This window comes from Esox lucius, chromosome 9, assembly GCF_011004845.1.
Source record: "Esox lucius isolate fEsoLuc1 chromosome 9, fEsoLuc1.pri, whole genome shotgun sequence".
NCBI classification, from domain to species: domain Eukaryota; kingdom Metazoa; phylum Chordata; class Actinopteri; order Esociformes; family Esocidae; genus Esox; species Esox lucius.
This window is the reverse complement of record NC_047577.1, coordinates 1,399,936-1,416,225: the sequence shown is the minus strand read 5'-3', so window position 1 is coordinate 1,416,225 and position 16,290 is coordinate 1,399,936. Positions and strand designations below refer to the sequence as shown.

Genomic DNA, 16,290 nt, shown 5'->3' with positions numbered 1-16,290 from the left:
GTCTGTCCCTCTTAACCCATCTGTGGAGGAGCAGTGGGAGTCGGGGTGCAGGACATTTGTCCAACAAGATCTCTAAAATTGACTTTAAAATCTAACGTTTATCTACTGGTTAAATTGAAAGCTGATAAACTTACTTTGGTGCAGAAGTCTTCTGGGGAAGTTTGACTTGGAGATGTTGTCAGTTGGGTAAACCAGGAACTGCCTGGGTGGAGCAGCAGGGGATTTAAACCAGGAACTGCCTGGGTGGAGCAGCAGGGGATTTAAACCAGGAACTGCCTGGGTGGAGCAGCAGGGGATTTAAACCAGGAACTGCCTGGGTGGAGCAGCAGGGGATTTTAACCAGGAACTGCCTGGGTGGAGCAGCAGGGGATTTTAACCAGGAACTGCCTGGGTGGAGCAGCAGGGGATTTAAACCAGGAACTGCCTGGGTGGAGCAGCAGGGGATTTTAACCAGGAACTGCCTGGGTGGAGCAGCAGGGGATTTAAACCAGGAACTGCCTGGGTGGAGCAGCAGGGGATTTAAACCAGGAACTGCCTGGGTGGAGCAGCAGGGGATTTAAACCAGGAACTGCCTGGGTGGAGCAGCAGGGGATTTTAACCAGGAACTGCCTGGGTGGAGCAGCAGGGGATTTAAACCAACAACGTCCTGAAGGAACGTTTCCAGCGACACTCTTCCCATGGTTCATGTTCCTCTGAAACCAATGGGTTTTAATACGTCCCGTTAAGAATAAATGACTCAGATTGTTAAAATGGAGCCGAAGTATTTAGATGATGAGATCCCTTAAGTACCCAACCAATGCTGCAAGCGTGTTGTTTGTGCCATTTTCAAAGAAATTAATTTGCTTTAGTATGTAAACAAATTATATAAAATATGAATGAATAAAATAAACCCTCTGACCGACAGACCTGTTCTCCTGCATTCTATGGCCAACGTCTGTTACTGTTTTTTTCAATTGCTTACTCACTAAAATTTTTACTTTCCCACAATTAGCAAAACCTTACAATCAAGGAGAAAAATGCCGACCTAGATTTGCAGAACTGTAAGCACATTGTCAGGTGGAGGAAGAGGCCATGGTAGAGGAAGAGGAAGAGGGAAAGTGTGGATGAGAGAGAGATCATAAATGATCATAAATGGCCAATAATGCAATCAGACTTAAAGAGATTCAAGCCCATATTGTCAGTGATCACCGAAGGTTAAGTAATGTCCAACAGGTCTCTCTGTCAACAACAGCCCGTATCCTTGAAAAACATCCAGTTCTGATGACTGTATAAAGTGCAATGTGAAAGAACTTCAGACAGGGTGAAAGTGCTGCGGTGTGAATATGTGGTGGTATGTTTTCTTCACTGACTGTAGTATTGTGTACTGCACACATAACCTTTTCGAAGTGCAGGTAATTTTACTGTATAGCAGACCTACAGTAAATTGATAGACACAATGTGATCTTTTGCTGTATTTCAGAGTTTTGCAAATGGATGCGGAGGAAGTCCCACATGAGTTTATATAAATTGATGAGGCTGGATTTAACCTGAAAACAGTGAGAAGAAGGGGAAGAAACCTCTTTGGCCTCAGGGCTGTTGTCAAAGTACCAGGGCAACATGGGGTGTAACATTACCCTTTGTGCTGCCATTACACAGAATAGGGTCCTCAACCACCATGCCAACTTGGGTCCTTACAACCTCATTCTTACATTTTTAGACAGATTACACAATATTATCACAGCAGCAAACCAAAGGGACCAGATGCAATACATTGTCGTCTGGGACAATGTAGCTTTCCATCGTTCTGCTCTGGTCCAAAACCGGTTTCATCTACACCCACAATTTACAGTTCAATACCTTCCACCATACTCCCCCGTCCTAAACCCCATCCAGGAGTTCTTCTCAGCATGGCGGTGGAAGGTTTATGATCTCGGGGCCCTATGTCCAGATGGCCCCCATTCAAGCTATGGAGGAGGCATGTGATCAAACTGAAGCAGCATCCATACAAGGGTGGATCCGTCACTCCAAAAGATTCTTCCCACATTGCCTTGCAAATGAAAATATAGGCTGTGATGTTGACGAGGCCCTGTGGCCAGATCCAGCTAGGCAGAGAGATGTTTAGGTTGTGTTTATTTCTTCGGTACTGAACTGGATATGTAATTTATGTTACAGTATTAATGTAGGCTTACAGTAAAATGGTACGTTCAGTAATGCTGTATGAAAACTGGAAAATGTTGTGTTATGAAGGTTTTGTTGAAATGTTCAGTATTGACTGACCTGAGTACATGAAAATTAATAAATATTTTCATTAGTCTGCACAATTGATGTCATGTGGTGTTGGTGAATTTATTTCAAACTGTCTCTGTGTAAATGCTAGAAGTGTTTTAGGTTGAGCACAGGAGTGTTTGACTGATTCAAACAGAATCAGACCATATGATGGTTTGGTTTATGTTATGATCACAAAATAAGGTTCTTTAAGGACATTGTATAGTTTTGACAAAAGCAATTGAAAAAACTGTAATTAGTATGCAGGCCCAATCGGGTGAAACAGACTGATGGAGAGCTATGTTCACCCTGAGATGTGTTTGTGAGAGTGTATAATAACTGTGTGTGTGTGTGTCCAGGTGTGTGAGCTGCTCCAGAGAAAGCCTCTTCATGGTGTTATCTTCGCTGACGGGACGGACCAGGAAGCTATCTCTCAGATCCTGGACTTCCTGTCCTCTCAGACGTTACTTCCTGTCCTGGGTGTCTACGGGGGATCATCCATGATCATGGCTGACAAGGTCGGCTTCATCCTCCAACAGCTTCCCCTCCTCTCTCCCTCTCTCCTCTCCTGTCTACTCCCTCTACCTCGTTCCTCTCCTGTCTCCTCTCTCTCCTCTCTCTCTCTTCTCTCTCCTGTCTCCTCCCTCCTGTCTCCTCTCTCTTTCCCTCTCGCCTCTCTCCCTGTTTCCTCTCTCTCCTCTCTCCCTCTCGCCTCTATGTCCTCACCTCTCTGAGTGGAAACAGTAAACCACAAAGTGTTTTTCTATGTGTAAAGGTTTGAAAACAATGTTCAGCTGATATCAGCTCTGTGGTTTTGAAGAGGTTCTTAGTAAAAGCTGTGTCTGACTTCCTCTTTATATCTCTGTCTGACCTCTTTGGTATGTCTCTTTATATCTCTGTGTCTGACTTCCTCTTTATATCTCTGTCTGACCTCTTTGGTATGTCTCTTTATATCTCTGTGTCTGACTTCCTCTTTATATCTCTGTCTGACCTCTTTGGTATGTCTCTTTATATCTCTGTGTCTGACTTCCTCTTTATATCTCTGTCTGACCTCTTTGGTATGTCTCTTTATATCTCTGTGTCTGACTTCCTCTTTATATCTCTGTCTGACCTCTTTGGTATGTCTCTTTATATCTCTGTGCCTGACTTCCTCTTTATATCTCTGTCTGACCTCTTTGGTATGTCTCTTCATATCTCTTTGTCTGACTTCCTCTTTATATCTCTGTCTGACCTCTTTGGTATGTCTCTTCATATCTCTTTGTCTGACTTCCTCTTTATATCTCTGTCTGACCTCTTTGGTATGTCTCTTTATATCTCTGTGCCTGACTTCCTCTTTATATCTCTGTCTGACCTCTTTGGTATGTCTCTTTATATCTCTTTGTCTGACTTCCTCTTTATATCTCTGTCTGACCTCTTTGGTATGTCTCTTTATATCTCTTTGTCTGACTTCCTCTTTATATCTCTGTCTGACCTCTTTGGTATGTCTCTTTATATCTCTTTGTCTGACTTCCTCTTTATATCTCTGTCTGACCTCTTTGGTATGTCTCTTTATATCTCTGTGTCTGACTTCCTCTTTATATCTCTGTCTGACCTCTTTGGTATGTCTCTTTATATCTCTGTGTCTGACTTCCTCTTTATATCTCTGTCTGACCTCTTTGGTATGTCTCTTTATATCTCTGTGTCTGACTTCCTCTTTATATCTCTGTCTGACCTCTTTGGTATGTCTCTTTATATCTCTGTCTGACCTCCTTGGTATGTCTCTGTTTCTGACCTCCTCTATCTATCTCTGTGTCTGACCTCTTTGTGTCTCTGTGTCTGACCTCCTCTTTGTGTCTCTGTGTCTGACCTCCTCTTTGTGTCTCTGTGTCTGACCTCCTCTTTGTGTCTCAGTGTCTGACCTCCTCTGTAATATGTCATATACCTCCCCTGTGTGTCAATATCCAGTTTATGTGAATGTTAACCTCCTGTTGTCTGGGAGATCAATCATCTATCTTCCAAACTAGAGTGGCTGTGAAGATGTGTGTGTGTGTGTGTGTGTGTGTTTGTGTATTTCTCAGATATCTGACCTTTAGACACTAGCTGTTATGGAACCCTTAAAAGTTGAGGATACTCCTTTCCTTTCCTAACTTTTTCACACTAGAGTCTCAGAGTGTTTTTCTTTTTGAATACAGAAACACACACACATAGTTTAACTATAAAATTGAGGTTAGATTAGGGTTAGGACTGGCATATTTAATGTATTGGCATATTTAATGTATTATTTAATGTATTAAATATGCCAGTTCTAACCCTAATCTAACTCTAACTTTTAACCCTAAACCTTAATGCCTCAACTTAAGCCTAACCCTAATACTTACCCTAACCATAAACTCAGGTCAGATAAAGAATCTTGTTAAAGTGAGGACCGACCAAATGTTCTCCCTTTACATGATTTTCCTTGTCTTACTCTAATAGCCAGGACCTTCTGTCCTCACTCACAGTGTAAAATTGGAACTCACACACACACACTGTCCTTGGAGGTTGTGGTGTCTTCCTCTAAGGAGAATGTTCAGGTCTTAACAATGCTCTCCACTTAGCAGTACTGTTCCTCTCCAGGCCCATTTCAACACTTCACACAGACATACACACTGGACTGGTACAGTTACAGTGTTCTGAGGCGAGGGGGAAACCTCCATTATGGAACGCTCAGAAAGGTGGAAAGCACAAACCCATGTCTGTCCTTTCTGTCTGTGCTCTCTTATGGCAGACAACCCTGTCTATCCCCACTCCTCTTTGTTTCAATTCAATTGGAATTTAAAGAGCAAGTGTTAATTTAAAGGGCTTCGTTAGCATGGGAAGCATTATATTGTCATATCAAGGGGAAAGTAACGAGATCATGAAAACCAAAATAAACAATCTAATCTAAAATTAAACTTTTCTTTCACTCTCTTTCTTTTTTCCTTTACCTTCTCTCTACCCCCTTTGCTTTGTCTCCCCTCTCTCTTCTCTGTCCTCCTTTCTCCTCTCTTCTCTGTTTTCTCACCTCTCTTCTCTGTCCTCCTTTCTCCTCTCTTCTCTGTTTTCTCACCTCTATCTTCGTCTCTCCTCTCCATCTCCTCTCTCTTCTCTCCTCCTTTCTCTCCTCTCTCCCTTACCCAATTCTCAATTCAATTCAGCTTTATTAGCATGACAGTTATTACAACCATATTGCCAAAGTTAGAGGTACAGTAAGAAGGAGTCTACAGGGTAGCAGCCCCATTTAAGGTGACATCAAGAACAACAATAACCAGCATTGTCAGAAATATTCTGCAATAACAAAATGCTCAGAGTGAACAGTAGGTATAAATAAACAAATAACAGTCATATAAACACTAAGAGCAGAGATGACCGTCATCATAAAGAAAGACCTAGCAACAGCTAAAACGTTGAGGTGACCAGTAACAATGAAGTGAGAATACATGAATAATGAATAAAGTGTAACAGTTCACAGCAGGTCACAGGTTATCCCTTATTTTGTGGCTCTCTCTGAGGAAGCGTCCAGCTAGGGGGGCTGTGTGTCCCTCCCCCAAGAACACCTGCATCTGTTCCTCATTGGACAGCATGGTGAATGATGGCACTAGTGTTTCAAATGTATTAAAGAAATGCTGTCTGGTGTTTGTGTCATGTTGGCAGTGTAGAAATGCTGTCTGGTTTTTGTGTCATGTTGGCAGTGTAGAAATGCTGTCTGGTTTTTGTGTCATGTTGGCAGTGTAGAAATGCTGTCTGGTTTTTGTGTCATGTTGGCAGTGTAGAAATGCTGTCTGGTGTTTGTGTCATGTTGGCAGTGTAGAAATGCTGTCTGGTTTTTGTGTAATGTTGGCAGTGTAGAAATGCTGTCTGGTTTTTGTGTCATGTTGGCAGTGTAGAAATGCTGTCTGGTGTTTGTGTAGTGTTGGCAGTGTAGTAGAAAGTGCATCTCTGTCTCCACCTCACCTGTCGTACAGTGACCACATGTTCTGGATTCGTTTGGTAACCAGGTTTTTTTGTGCCTACCTTTTTCGATGGCTAGGCTGTGGTCGCTGAGCCTGTACTTGGTCAGGATCTGTCTCTGCTTTATATCTTTGACAGTAAAAAGATATTCAGCCAATTCATAGACTCTGTTTAGCAGCTTAGTTTGTTTTGTGTTTTGGTTTGATTGTTCCAATGTTCCAGATTGGCCTTTTTGGTTTGTTTAACAATTTGGTTCACTCTGATTTGTGATTGTGAAGCAGTGCTGATCTGAGATGGAACGATGTTAGGTGTTAGTTGGTTAGTAAGTCTCATGACCAGATGACTGAAAGGACTCTTTTTGGGGTTCAGTTCTTGGGTTTGCAGTGATTCAAATTGCAGTGTATCTTGGGGACTTGATTTTAGATGCATCCAAAATTTTAGTGTTCTTTTTTTAATGTTTATTATTAAAGGATAGCGGCCTAATTCTGCCCTGCATGCATTGGTGGGTGTTTTTCTTTGTATATTCGAAATAGTTCTGCAGAATTCAGCATGTAGGACCTCTATTGGATGCTTGTCCCATCTAGTGTAGTCATGCTGACTGAGTGGACCCCACACTTCACTTCCATATAGCGCTATTGGTGCAATTATGCTATCAAATATTTTAGTCCAGATTCTAATTGGTCTATTTTGTGGAATTTCCTTCTAATTGCAAAAAAGCCTCTTCAGGCCTTCTCCTTTAGCGCGTTCACTGCCAGACCAAATCTTCCAGATGCACTGATTTTGACCCCCAGGTAATCGTAGGATAGGGTGTGGTCCAGTGTGTTTCCTAGAGTAAACATATGTCTGCTTTCTTGAGATCTGGGCTTTTTCTGGAAGATCATTATTTTAGGTTTTTTAAAGTTTACTGTCAGGGCCCAGTTCTGACAGAATTGCTCCAGCAGATCCAGATGTTGCTGTAGACCCTGCTCTGTGGTTGACAGCAACACAAGATCGTCTGCATAGAGCAGGAATTTTACTTCTTTGTTGTTTAGGGTGAGGCCAGGGGCTGCAGATTGTTGCAACGATATCGCTAGCTCATTAATGTAGATATTAAAGAGCGTTGGAGATAAGTTGCATCCCTGGCGAACACCTTGCCCTTGAGTGAAGAGGTCTGTTCACATAGATTGATTTGATTATGTCGTAAACTTTACCCCCTATACCACTTTGGAGAATTTTATAGTATAACCCCTCTTGCCAGATTGAATCAAAAGCTTTCTTAAAATCAATAAAGCATGTAAAAATCTTTTTTTGTTTGTTTTGGTATATGTGTTGATCTACTAGGGTGTGTAGGGTGGAAACATGATCAGTAGTGCGGTGATTTGGTAGGAAGCCAATTTGTCCTTTACTCAAGACATTGTGTTCTGTAAGGAAGGCCAGCATTTGGGCCTTGATGATGCTGCAGAAAACCTTCCCCATGTTACTGCTCACACAAATGCCTCTGTAGTTATTAGGGTCCGATTTGTCTCCACTCTTATGTATTGGGGAAATAAGCCCCCGACTCCACATCTCAGGGAAGCAGCCAGCTTTAAGGACCAGGTTGAACAACTTACAACTGTTCTCTCTCTCCTTTCTTCTCTCCTTTCTCTCCTGTCTCTCCTGTCTCTCCTGTCACTCCTCTCTCCTCTTTCTCCTGTCAATTCGATTCAATTAAAATGGGCTTTATTGGCATGAAAGTTACTGAACAATATAGATAAAGTATTTTACAATGTAACAATAATCATAAAAGAAATAATAAATAAATAAATACAAGAAAATAATCACATAATTATTTTATGTGTGTGTGGTTGTGTATCTAAGTGTGTGTTTTGTGTGTGCAAGATTAACTGTCAACTGTCTCTCCTCTCTCTTTTGTCTCTCCTGTTTCTCCTGTCTCTCCTCTTTCTTGTCTCTCCTGTATCTCCTCTCTCTCTTGTCTCTCTTGTCTCTCCTGTTTCTCCACTCTCTCCTGTCTCTCCACTCTCTCCTGTCTCTCCTTTCTCTCCTCTTTCTCCTTTCTCTCCTCTCTCCTGTCTCTCCTGTCTCTTCTGTCTCTCCTCTGTCTCTCCTCTGTCTCTTCTGTCTCTCCTCTGTCTCTTGTCTCTCCTCTCTTTCCTGTCTCTCCTGTCTCTCCTTTCTCTCCTCTTTCTCCTTTCTCTCCTCTCTCCTGTCTCTCCTGTCTCTTCTGTCTCTCCTCTGTCTCTCCTCTGTCTCTCCTGTCTCTCCTGTCTCTTGTCTCTCCTCTCTTTCCTGTCTCTCCTCTCTCTCCTCTGTCTCCTCTCTCTCCTGTCTCTCCTGTCTCTTGTCTCTCCTCTCTTTCCTGTCTCTCTTGTCTCTCCTCTCTCTCCTTTCTCTCTTGTCTCTCCTGTCTCTCCTCTCTCTCCTGTCTCTCCTCTCTCTCCTCTCTCTCCTGTCTCTCCTCTCTCTCCTGTCTCTCCTCTCTCTCTTGTCTCTCCTGTCTCTCCTGTCTCTCCTGTCTCTCTGTGGGGCTGTGGTTCCACGGTGGCATGGCGGTTTCCTTCTCTGTGTGCTGCTCATGTGTGTTTGTGTCTTGTCAGTGCGGTTTGTACTGGTGATCTCTGCTGAGACAGCTGTTTAAAATTTAACATGTTAACAGGTGACCTAAATTGTGAGAAACATCTCCTTCTCTCTGTCTCCTTCTCTAATCCGGCCCAGGCAGGCTCAGAGTCAGAGCAGGAAAGAGGAGAGATGGAAAGGAGTTGAAAGAGGGGTGAGGAGAGAATGGGATGAAGGATGGATGAAGAAGATTGAGGGATGAGTGTGAGAAAAGGTTGAAAAAAACAGGTAGGGGATTTACTGACTGAGGGGGTCTAGGACAGAGAGCAGGATGGATAGAACAAAAGAGAGAGGGAGAGAGGGAGAAAGACAGAGTTAGGGGATTGAGGGAGAGAAAGGGAGAAGGGGGCAGAGGTAGAGAGGAAGAGTGGGGGTAGAGACAGAAGATAGTTAAATCAAGTGAGAGAATGGTATGAAATACTGAACAGCATTGTGAATTATAATGTAAACCATAAACTTTCAATCCTGATTGTCTGACTGGTTGAAAGCTGTGTTTAATGAATCATGTTTTTAAATGTGTTGGTAACCAGTTCATAATAAGAATAGGCATCTTGGGGTTTGTAGTATATTGCCACTATACCAAAGCTTAACTTTGTGTCCTGGCGTGATCCATGGTAGACGCATCCCCTCGTGCTTTATTGGTTGGTTATAGAATACTACACTGTACTCTAGAATAACAAATAGAGTATTAAACAGAAAGTATTAAACAGAAGTATTCTAGAGTATCATATAGAAACATGAACAGCATTCTAGAGCATTATGTAGACTCATGTAAAGTACTATAGATTATTATGTAAACTCATGAACAGTATTCTATAGTGTTATACAGAATCATGTAAAGTATTCTAAGGTATAATATAGAATCATGAACAGTATTATATAGAATCATGAACATTATTCTGGAGTGTTATACAGAATCATGTAAAGTATTCTAGAGTATAATATAGAATCATGAACAGTATTATACAGAATCATGAACAGTATTCTGGAGTATAATATAGAATCATAAACAGTATTCTAGAATATTATATAGAATCATGAACAGTATTCTGGAGTATAATATAGAATCATAAACAGTATTCTAGAATATTATATAGAATCATGAACAGTATTCTAGAGAGTTATAAAGAATCATGTAAAGTATTCTTGAGTACTATACAGAATCATGAATAGTATTCTAAAGTGTTATAGAGAATCGTGTAAAGTATTCTGGAGTACAATACAGAATCATGAACAGTATTCTGGAGTATTATACATAATCATGAACTGTATTCTAGAGTGTTATCCAGAATCATGTAAAGTGTTCTAGAGTGCTGCATAGGTATTCACAGATGTGGATAGAATCCAGTTACCCTGGGTCTGATCAGAGTTTCTGGACGGTCTTAACCTGATTTAATCTTGAATAGTGGAAAAGCAGACACCATTCATAAAGACCAGCTAAGCTTGCATTCAATTTCAGAATTTTTTCTGTCTGCTATTTGGGATTGAATATTCTGGTGCAACAATATGTAGAAATTTATGAGGACTCTGTTGGGATGTCAAAGTTTATGAAATGTGTTCTAGAGTGATAAAGTCATTATGTGAGTTTGTGAAATGTGTTCTAGAGTGATAAAGTCATTATGTGAGTTTGTGAAATGTGTTCTAGAGTGATAAAGTCATTATGTGAGTTTGTGAAATGTGTTCTAGAGTGATAAAGTCATTATGTGAGTTTGTGAAATGTGTTGTAAAGAATGATAAAAGGCTTTATGTGAGTTTGTGAAACATGCAGTACTTCTAATATGAAGGAGTAATGGAATGAAAGAAAGTACAGGGAGACGATGGACAGGCTGACTGTCTGTTGAGATCTGATGAGGAAGAGGTTTGTTGGGTGCTGCTTCTGCAATATGCACATTTTAACACTGAGCTATTCAAATTTGTTGGTTTTATTTATTCACTTTACTAGTTAATTTAATTTATTCATTTAGGCTTGGCCTACTTTGTAGGCTATTTTTACTACGGCTTGCTTTAAAAAAACAAAAAACAGTTGGTTATCTAATGTTGAATGACTCGAGTCAAGTGTGATATTTGTTAGCATGAAGCTGAGTGACTCATACTAATTTATCAAACCAATCAGACACATTTTGTAAATAATAGAATACCTACATTTTAGAATACATGTATTAAGCTCTTATAACTTATTAGATGTGAGTTATAGGTTAGATGTTGAATTTGTGCAGTAGTCAGAAAGAAGACCTACAGATTATATTGTTACAGGCAAAAGTGAATTCACTGCCACACAAAACATTTGGTTTGGTTTTCATATATATCCTGGGTTGGATCAATACCACATTGGATCTTGATTAAATATGAACAGTGTTCTGGAGTATCACAGAGGATAATCAATCGTTTTCTGGAGTATCACAGAGGATACTGAAAAGTGTTCTGGAGTATCACATAGGATATTGAATAGTTTTCTGGAATATCACAGGATGTTGAATAGCACTCTATTCTCTGCCAGCTTGTTGGTTTTGTTCTATACACCTCTATACCCCACGCTGCTCAGATTATTTCTCTCACTCCCAACCAATATCTGAATGAAGAGCTGGGGTGGAAGGATTGGGTTTGGAAAACCAGAAAACCAGAGAGAGGAGGCTTGGGGTAGGAGAGGAGTGTAAGGGCAGGAGAGCAGGGTGTGGGCAGGAGAAGAAGGTTGGGGCAGGAAAGGAGGGTTGGGGTAGGAGAGGAGTGTAAGGGCAGGAGAGCAGGGTGTGGGCAGGAGAAGAAGGTTGGGGCAGGAGAGGAGGGTTGGGGTAGGAGAGGAGGGTTGGGGTAGGAGAGGAGTGTTGGGGTAGGAGAGGAGTGTTGAGGTAGGAGGTTTGGGACAGGAGAGGATGGGAATCCTTGGCCTGGGAGAAGATATCTGGTAGCTGTAGGGATGTGAACGTATCTGAGAGTAGCTAGATAACTGGACAGAACCTACTAGACAGTTCAATCATCCATGGGGTGACTTTGTAGTGTTGTCAACCACAAGGCTCTTTCTCTCTCTCCACTCTCTCCTCTCTCTCACTCTCTCCTTCTGTGTCTCTGTCTCAGCATCTCTTCTTGTTTCATCCTCTCTTCCTGTCCCTGTCTTTCTCTCAGACATACAACAAAGAGAGGGTGTTGAAGCATTACGTCAGCCACTTTGCCACTCTGCTGTGTGTGTGTTTGCTTTATCTTCTCAACACCTCATCCACTTTATCAGCTCATCTCAACACGTAATCCCCTTTATCAGCTCATCTCAACACGTAATCCTCATCCCCTTTATCAACTCATCTCAACACCTCATCCACTTTATCAACTCATCTCAACACGTAATCCTCATCCACTTTATCAACTCATCTCAACACCTCATCCCCTTTATCAGCTCATCTCAACACGTAATCCTCATCCCCTTTATCAATTCATCTCAACACGTAATCCTCATCCCCTTTATCAACTCATCTCAACACCTCATCCTCAGCCCCTTTATCAACTCATCTCAACACCTCATCCCCTTTATCAACTCATCTCAACATGTAATCCTCATCCCTTTTATCAACTCATCTCAACACCTCATCCTCATTCCCTTTATCAGCTCATCTCAACACCTCATCCTCATTCCCTTTATCAACTCATCACAACACCTCATCCTCATTCCCTTTATCAACTCATCTCAACACCTCATCCTCATCCCTTTAATCAACTCATCACAACACCTCATCCTCATTCCCTTTATCAACTCTCCCTTTTATCAACTCATCTCAACACCTCATCCTCATCCCCTATATCCATTTATCATCCCCTATATCCCCTATAGCCCTCCCCCCATTGTCCTTGTCCCTAACTCCTTGTCTCCTCCTCCTTCTCCTCCTCCTTCTCCTTCCTCATGCCCCAGTTGTGAAGGACAGTAGTGATTCTGGGTTTTTCGCTGTGTGTGTGTCCATGTGTGTGTGTGTGTGTGTGTGTGTATAATAGTGCACAAAAGTATTTCCTCTGCTTTAATCCTCTTCACTAAAAACCACAGGGCTATTTAAAGATTCTACAACCCTTTCACGTCAGCTACCAGGGGCAAGAAAGGCTGTGTGTTTGTACTGGCTGCCTTCTTTAAAAGGGGAGTACATTACCTAAGAATACCGTCGTTATGGATGGTTTAGATTTACACATTCTGAGTCCCTCCTGCTCACCAGCGGAGTGATCCAGCAAGTGTTGGGAAATTACAGATCCTTTTAATGTCACAATGAGAACACTGTCACAACAGCTATGGATTACCCGTATTTCCTAGTCATTTTCCTCCCAGAATCCAGACACATATTTCAGTAGTTCACAAGCAGAGCAGAGGAACCAAGAGTCAGGATGCAGCTCTGTTTTGTGCCATAAATCTGGATATCTTACAGCCCTACTAAACAGGGATTACTCTCACCTGGCTGTTCAACAGGAGTTTGCTCGCAATGAAAAAACACACAAGGATAAACCAGCAGATAACTTCATCTCTGGTTGTTAACATGGGAAGTGATTATGATAACAAACAGCTACGTTGAGATTCTTTACTCCCGCCCACTAAAGTATTAACCTATCAGAAGCATTGGTACATTTTCTGCTGATGCATTTAAGCAATGATTTGTCTAAGGCAGCCATGACAACAAATCAAATGACTTTGAAGTTTAAAGTTAGCTGTGGGAACAAATCCCACCCAAGTCTTGGTATCAATTTTAGTATTTGTCACAGATCATATTCAAATCAAAGTTGATGTTACCTTAATTTAAATATTTGAAAAGCTGGTTGAAATGAGATGAAAACAGTAACGGTTAATTGTCTCATAAAAAAATTAAAACTATAATTAGTTTCAAACAAATAACACCCAAACCAATGTTCAGATGCATTTGATCAAACCAACCAACGTTGAAATGGTTTGGATTAAACCTTCGTGTGCCCTGTCTGATATTTCTTTTAAAAGAATCTGAAATTTAAAATAATGTTTGGTCTCCATCCTCGGTTATTGGCATGTGAACATTGCAGAACCAATTATATTTAAAATGTGTATTAAGAAAAGAAAAAGACAAATGCCCTGGTCAATATTATTGGCTCCCCAGAGCTGGCGCTGTATTACACAAGATAAGGACCAATTAATGAGTCATGTAGTCATCAATGAGCTGGCCGCACCATTCTACTGGCAGGTTGGCCCGTCGTCAGCGGCAACCTGCTCTCATCTTTCACGGTTTGAGGGGTGCCCTCCACCAACTGCTCTTTTCAGGCCTCGTGTTCTTTTCTGGATGTGATTCAGATCGCCGCTATTTCTTGGCCGCGGCAGAACAGTCCACCGTTCCCCGAGTGTTTTCTGATGTGTGTTTGGGGTTGTCGTCCTGCTACAAGACCCACAAAGGTCCACAGGCAGATTGTCTGCTGGTTTTTTGTTGTCTCTTTCATGACGCCTTGTTAAAGCCTCCCCAGGACCAGCGACCCCAAAGCACAATCAAACCTCTCCCTGTTTGACTATAGGGAGGCTGTTGCTGCCTTTCAAAGCTTCCTTTGAATGTTAATAAACATTGGAAGACCGCAATGCTGAAGGAGACAGAAGAAAGCCTGATTGAACTTCTTAAAAAGCCCAAATCCCGGGGAAGAGGTTCTGTGGACCAATTAATCAAAATTATAAGTCTTTGGCAAAACAAATCAGGGCTGTGTTTTTTCCCCAACTCCCTAATTGAGCATTTAATGAAAGGAGCACCCTTTACAATCCAACATGGGGAGATTTGATAATGCCCTGGCAGCCTAATTCATTGATTTACCTAGTTGACATAATTAGTCAGATTTCTGCTTGGACAGTTGGTCTACCAGTTTTACGGGTTACTCTGGCAGGCCCAGAGCGAAAGAGCTGCGTTGTAGATTCTCATTCAGAACGATTCACAGCTGTAAAGGCTGTCAAAGGTGTTTTCACAGCATTAACTCTGGAGCGTGAAGATTCACGCTGCTGATGTGCATTGTTCATTCTTTATTTTTGTATTCTTCTAAAATGTATTTTCCGCTTTTAAAAGGCCGGCAGATTGGTTTAGATGGACACATTTTCACTGAGGTAAACCCTGAAGTGATTTCAGAGCGGTGAAATGAAAAGCTTGTTGCAGGATTGTGTGGACTGTTCAACTCCAGCAGTTTAACTCAGTGGTAAAGATACAGTGTCTCCGGCCCAAGATGGAATCAATCTGACAGTTAAACAGGCCATCAACAGAACAACCACAGACTTAAAAAACACAAGTTCTTAACACTAACCACTATGAACTGTGTCTTCAGAAGTATTTCTCCAGATTTTGTTGTGTTATATACAATGTATAATTGATCAAATAAATTCAGTATATTCATTATTTGCCATCAAACAAAATATCCCACAGCAGCCCATAATGGCAAAGCAATAACATGTTTTATGAAATGTGTGCCAGTAAGATTATTCTATTATTGACAATAAAAAAAATGAAATATCTCTTGTACATACATTTTCAGACCTTTTGCCATGACACTCCAAATTGTGGTCCGATACATCCTGTGTCCATTCTTGAGATGTTTCTAGAACGTTTAGAGTCAGTTAGTGAACACATTAAAATAATTGGTATTGGAAAATCACTCATCTGTCTATATAAGGTCCCACACTTCACAATGCATGTCAGAGCAAACAGCCATGAAACCCAAGGAACTCTCTTAGACCAATGACAGATGTGCTGAGGTAATGTGGACTTGATGGACTTGGTTGGATATTTGTAGTTTATTCCCCTTTCAAGTTGAAATGATCCCCTAGCAGGCGGGCTGCTGGTGGGAGGCACAGGTCAGTCATCACCAAACAGTCCCGTCTCCTGAACAGTGTTTCCCCATGACTCTTAACAAGCAGCCATCTGTCCCATAGAGATGAGCAGCACCACATCAACACACCTGCCCACTGTAACCTAAATACACAACTCCTCTCTCTGCATCTCAATGTAATAGACTGATTTTGTAAAGGGGTACAGCTTCTAGATGTGCTACACTGATTTTGTAAAGGGGTACAGCATCTAGATGTGCTACACTGATTTTGTAAAGGGGTACAGCTTCTAGATGTGCTACACTGATTTTGTAAAGGGGTACAGCATCTGTGAATCCAGGTATTATGAACTCTCGTATCCCGTAGTCCTCTATGATCATTACCTGTTTCTGTATGCAAAATGTTGTCTAGATTCTTAGTATATAAAATCTTGTCCACCACCAGAAGTAGACAAGGAATAACCGTGAATATGTATACATTAGCTTAGGCAGGAAAAGCTGTTTCAGATTTTTATTCTAAACCAACAAACTACCGTAAGTGTGGAAATCAAACCTTTGTCCCATCTCAAATTCATTGTGAGCGACAAATAATTATATATTATACTGTATTATACTGTATATTGTACACATGTAGCTTGATATTACAGCTGAAGCTGTTAGCTGTGGATAATAAAATTTTGACAGCTAGCTTGATATTACAGCTGATGCTACTAGCTGTGGATAATA

The 16,290-nt window shown here is 41.3% G+C and overlaps 1 protein-coding gene across 2 annotated transcripts in view; it reads left to right on the top strand.

Moving 5' to 3' along the window:
- LOC105009144 (glutamate receptor ionotropic, NMDA 2A) overlaps positions 1–16,290 on the top strand; it is a 248,229-nt gene that overhangs the window by 14,123 nt on the left and 217,816 nt on the right. For both annotated transcript variants that reach the window (XM_029122035.2, XM_029122036.2), the window contains exon 4: positions 2,604–2,762. In XM_029122035.2, the coding sequence (XP_028977868.1) occupies positions 2,604–2,762 (159 nt within the window). The remainder of the gene's footprint in view (positions 1–2,603; positions 2,763–16,290) is intronic.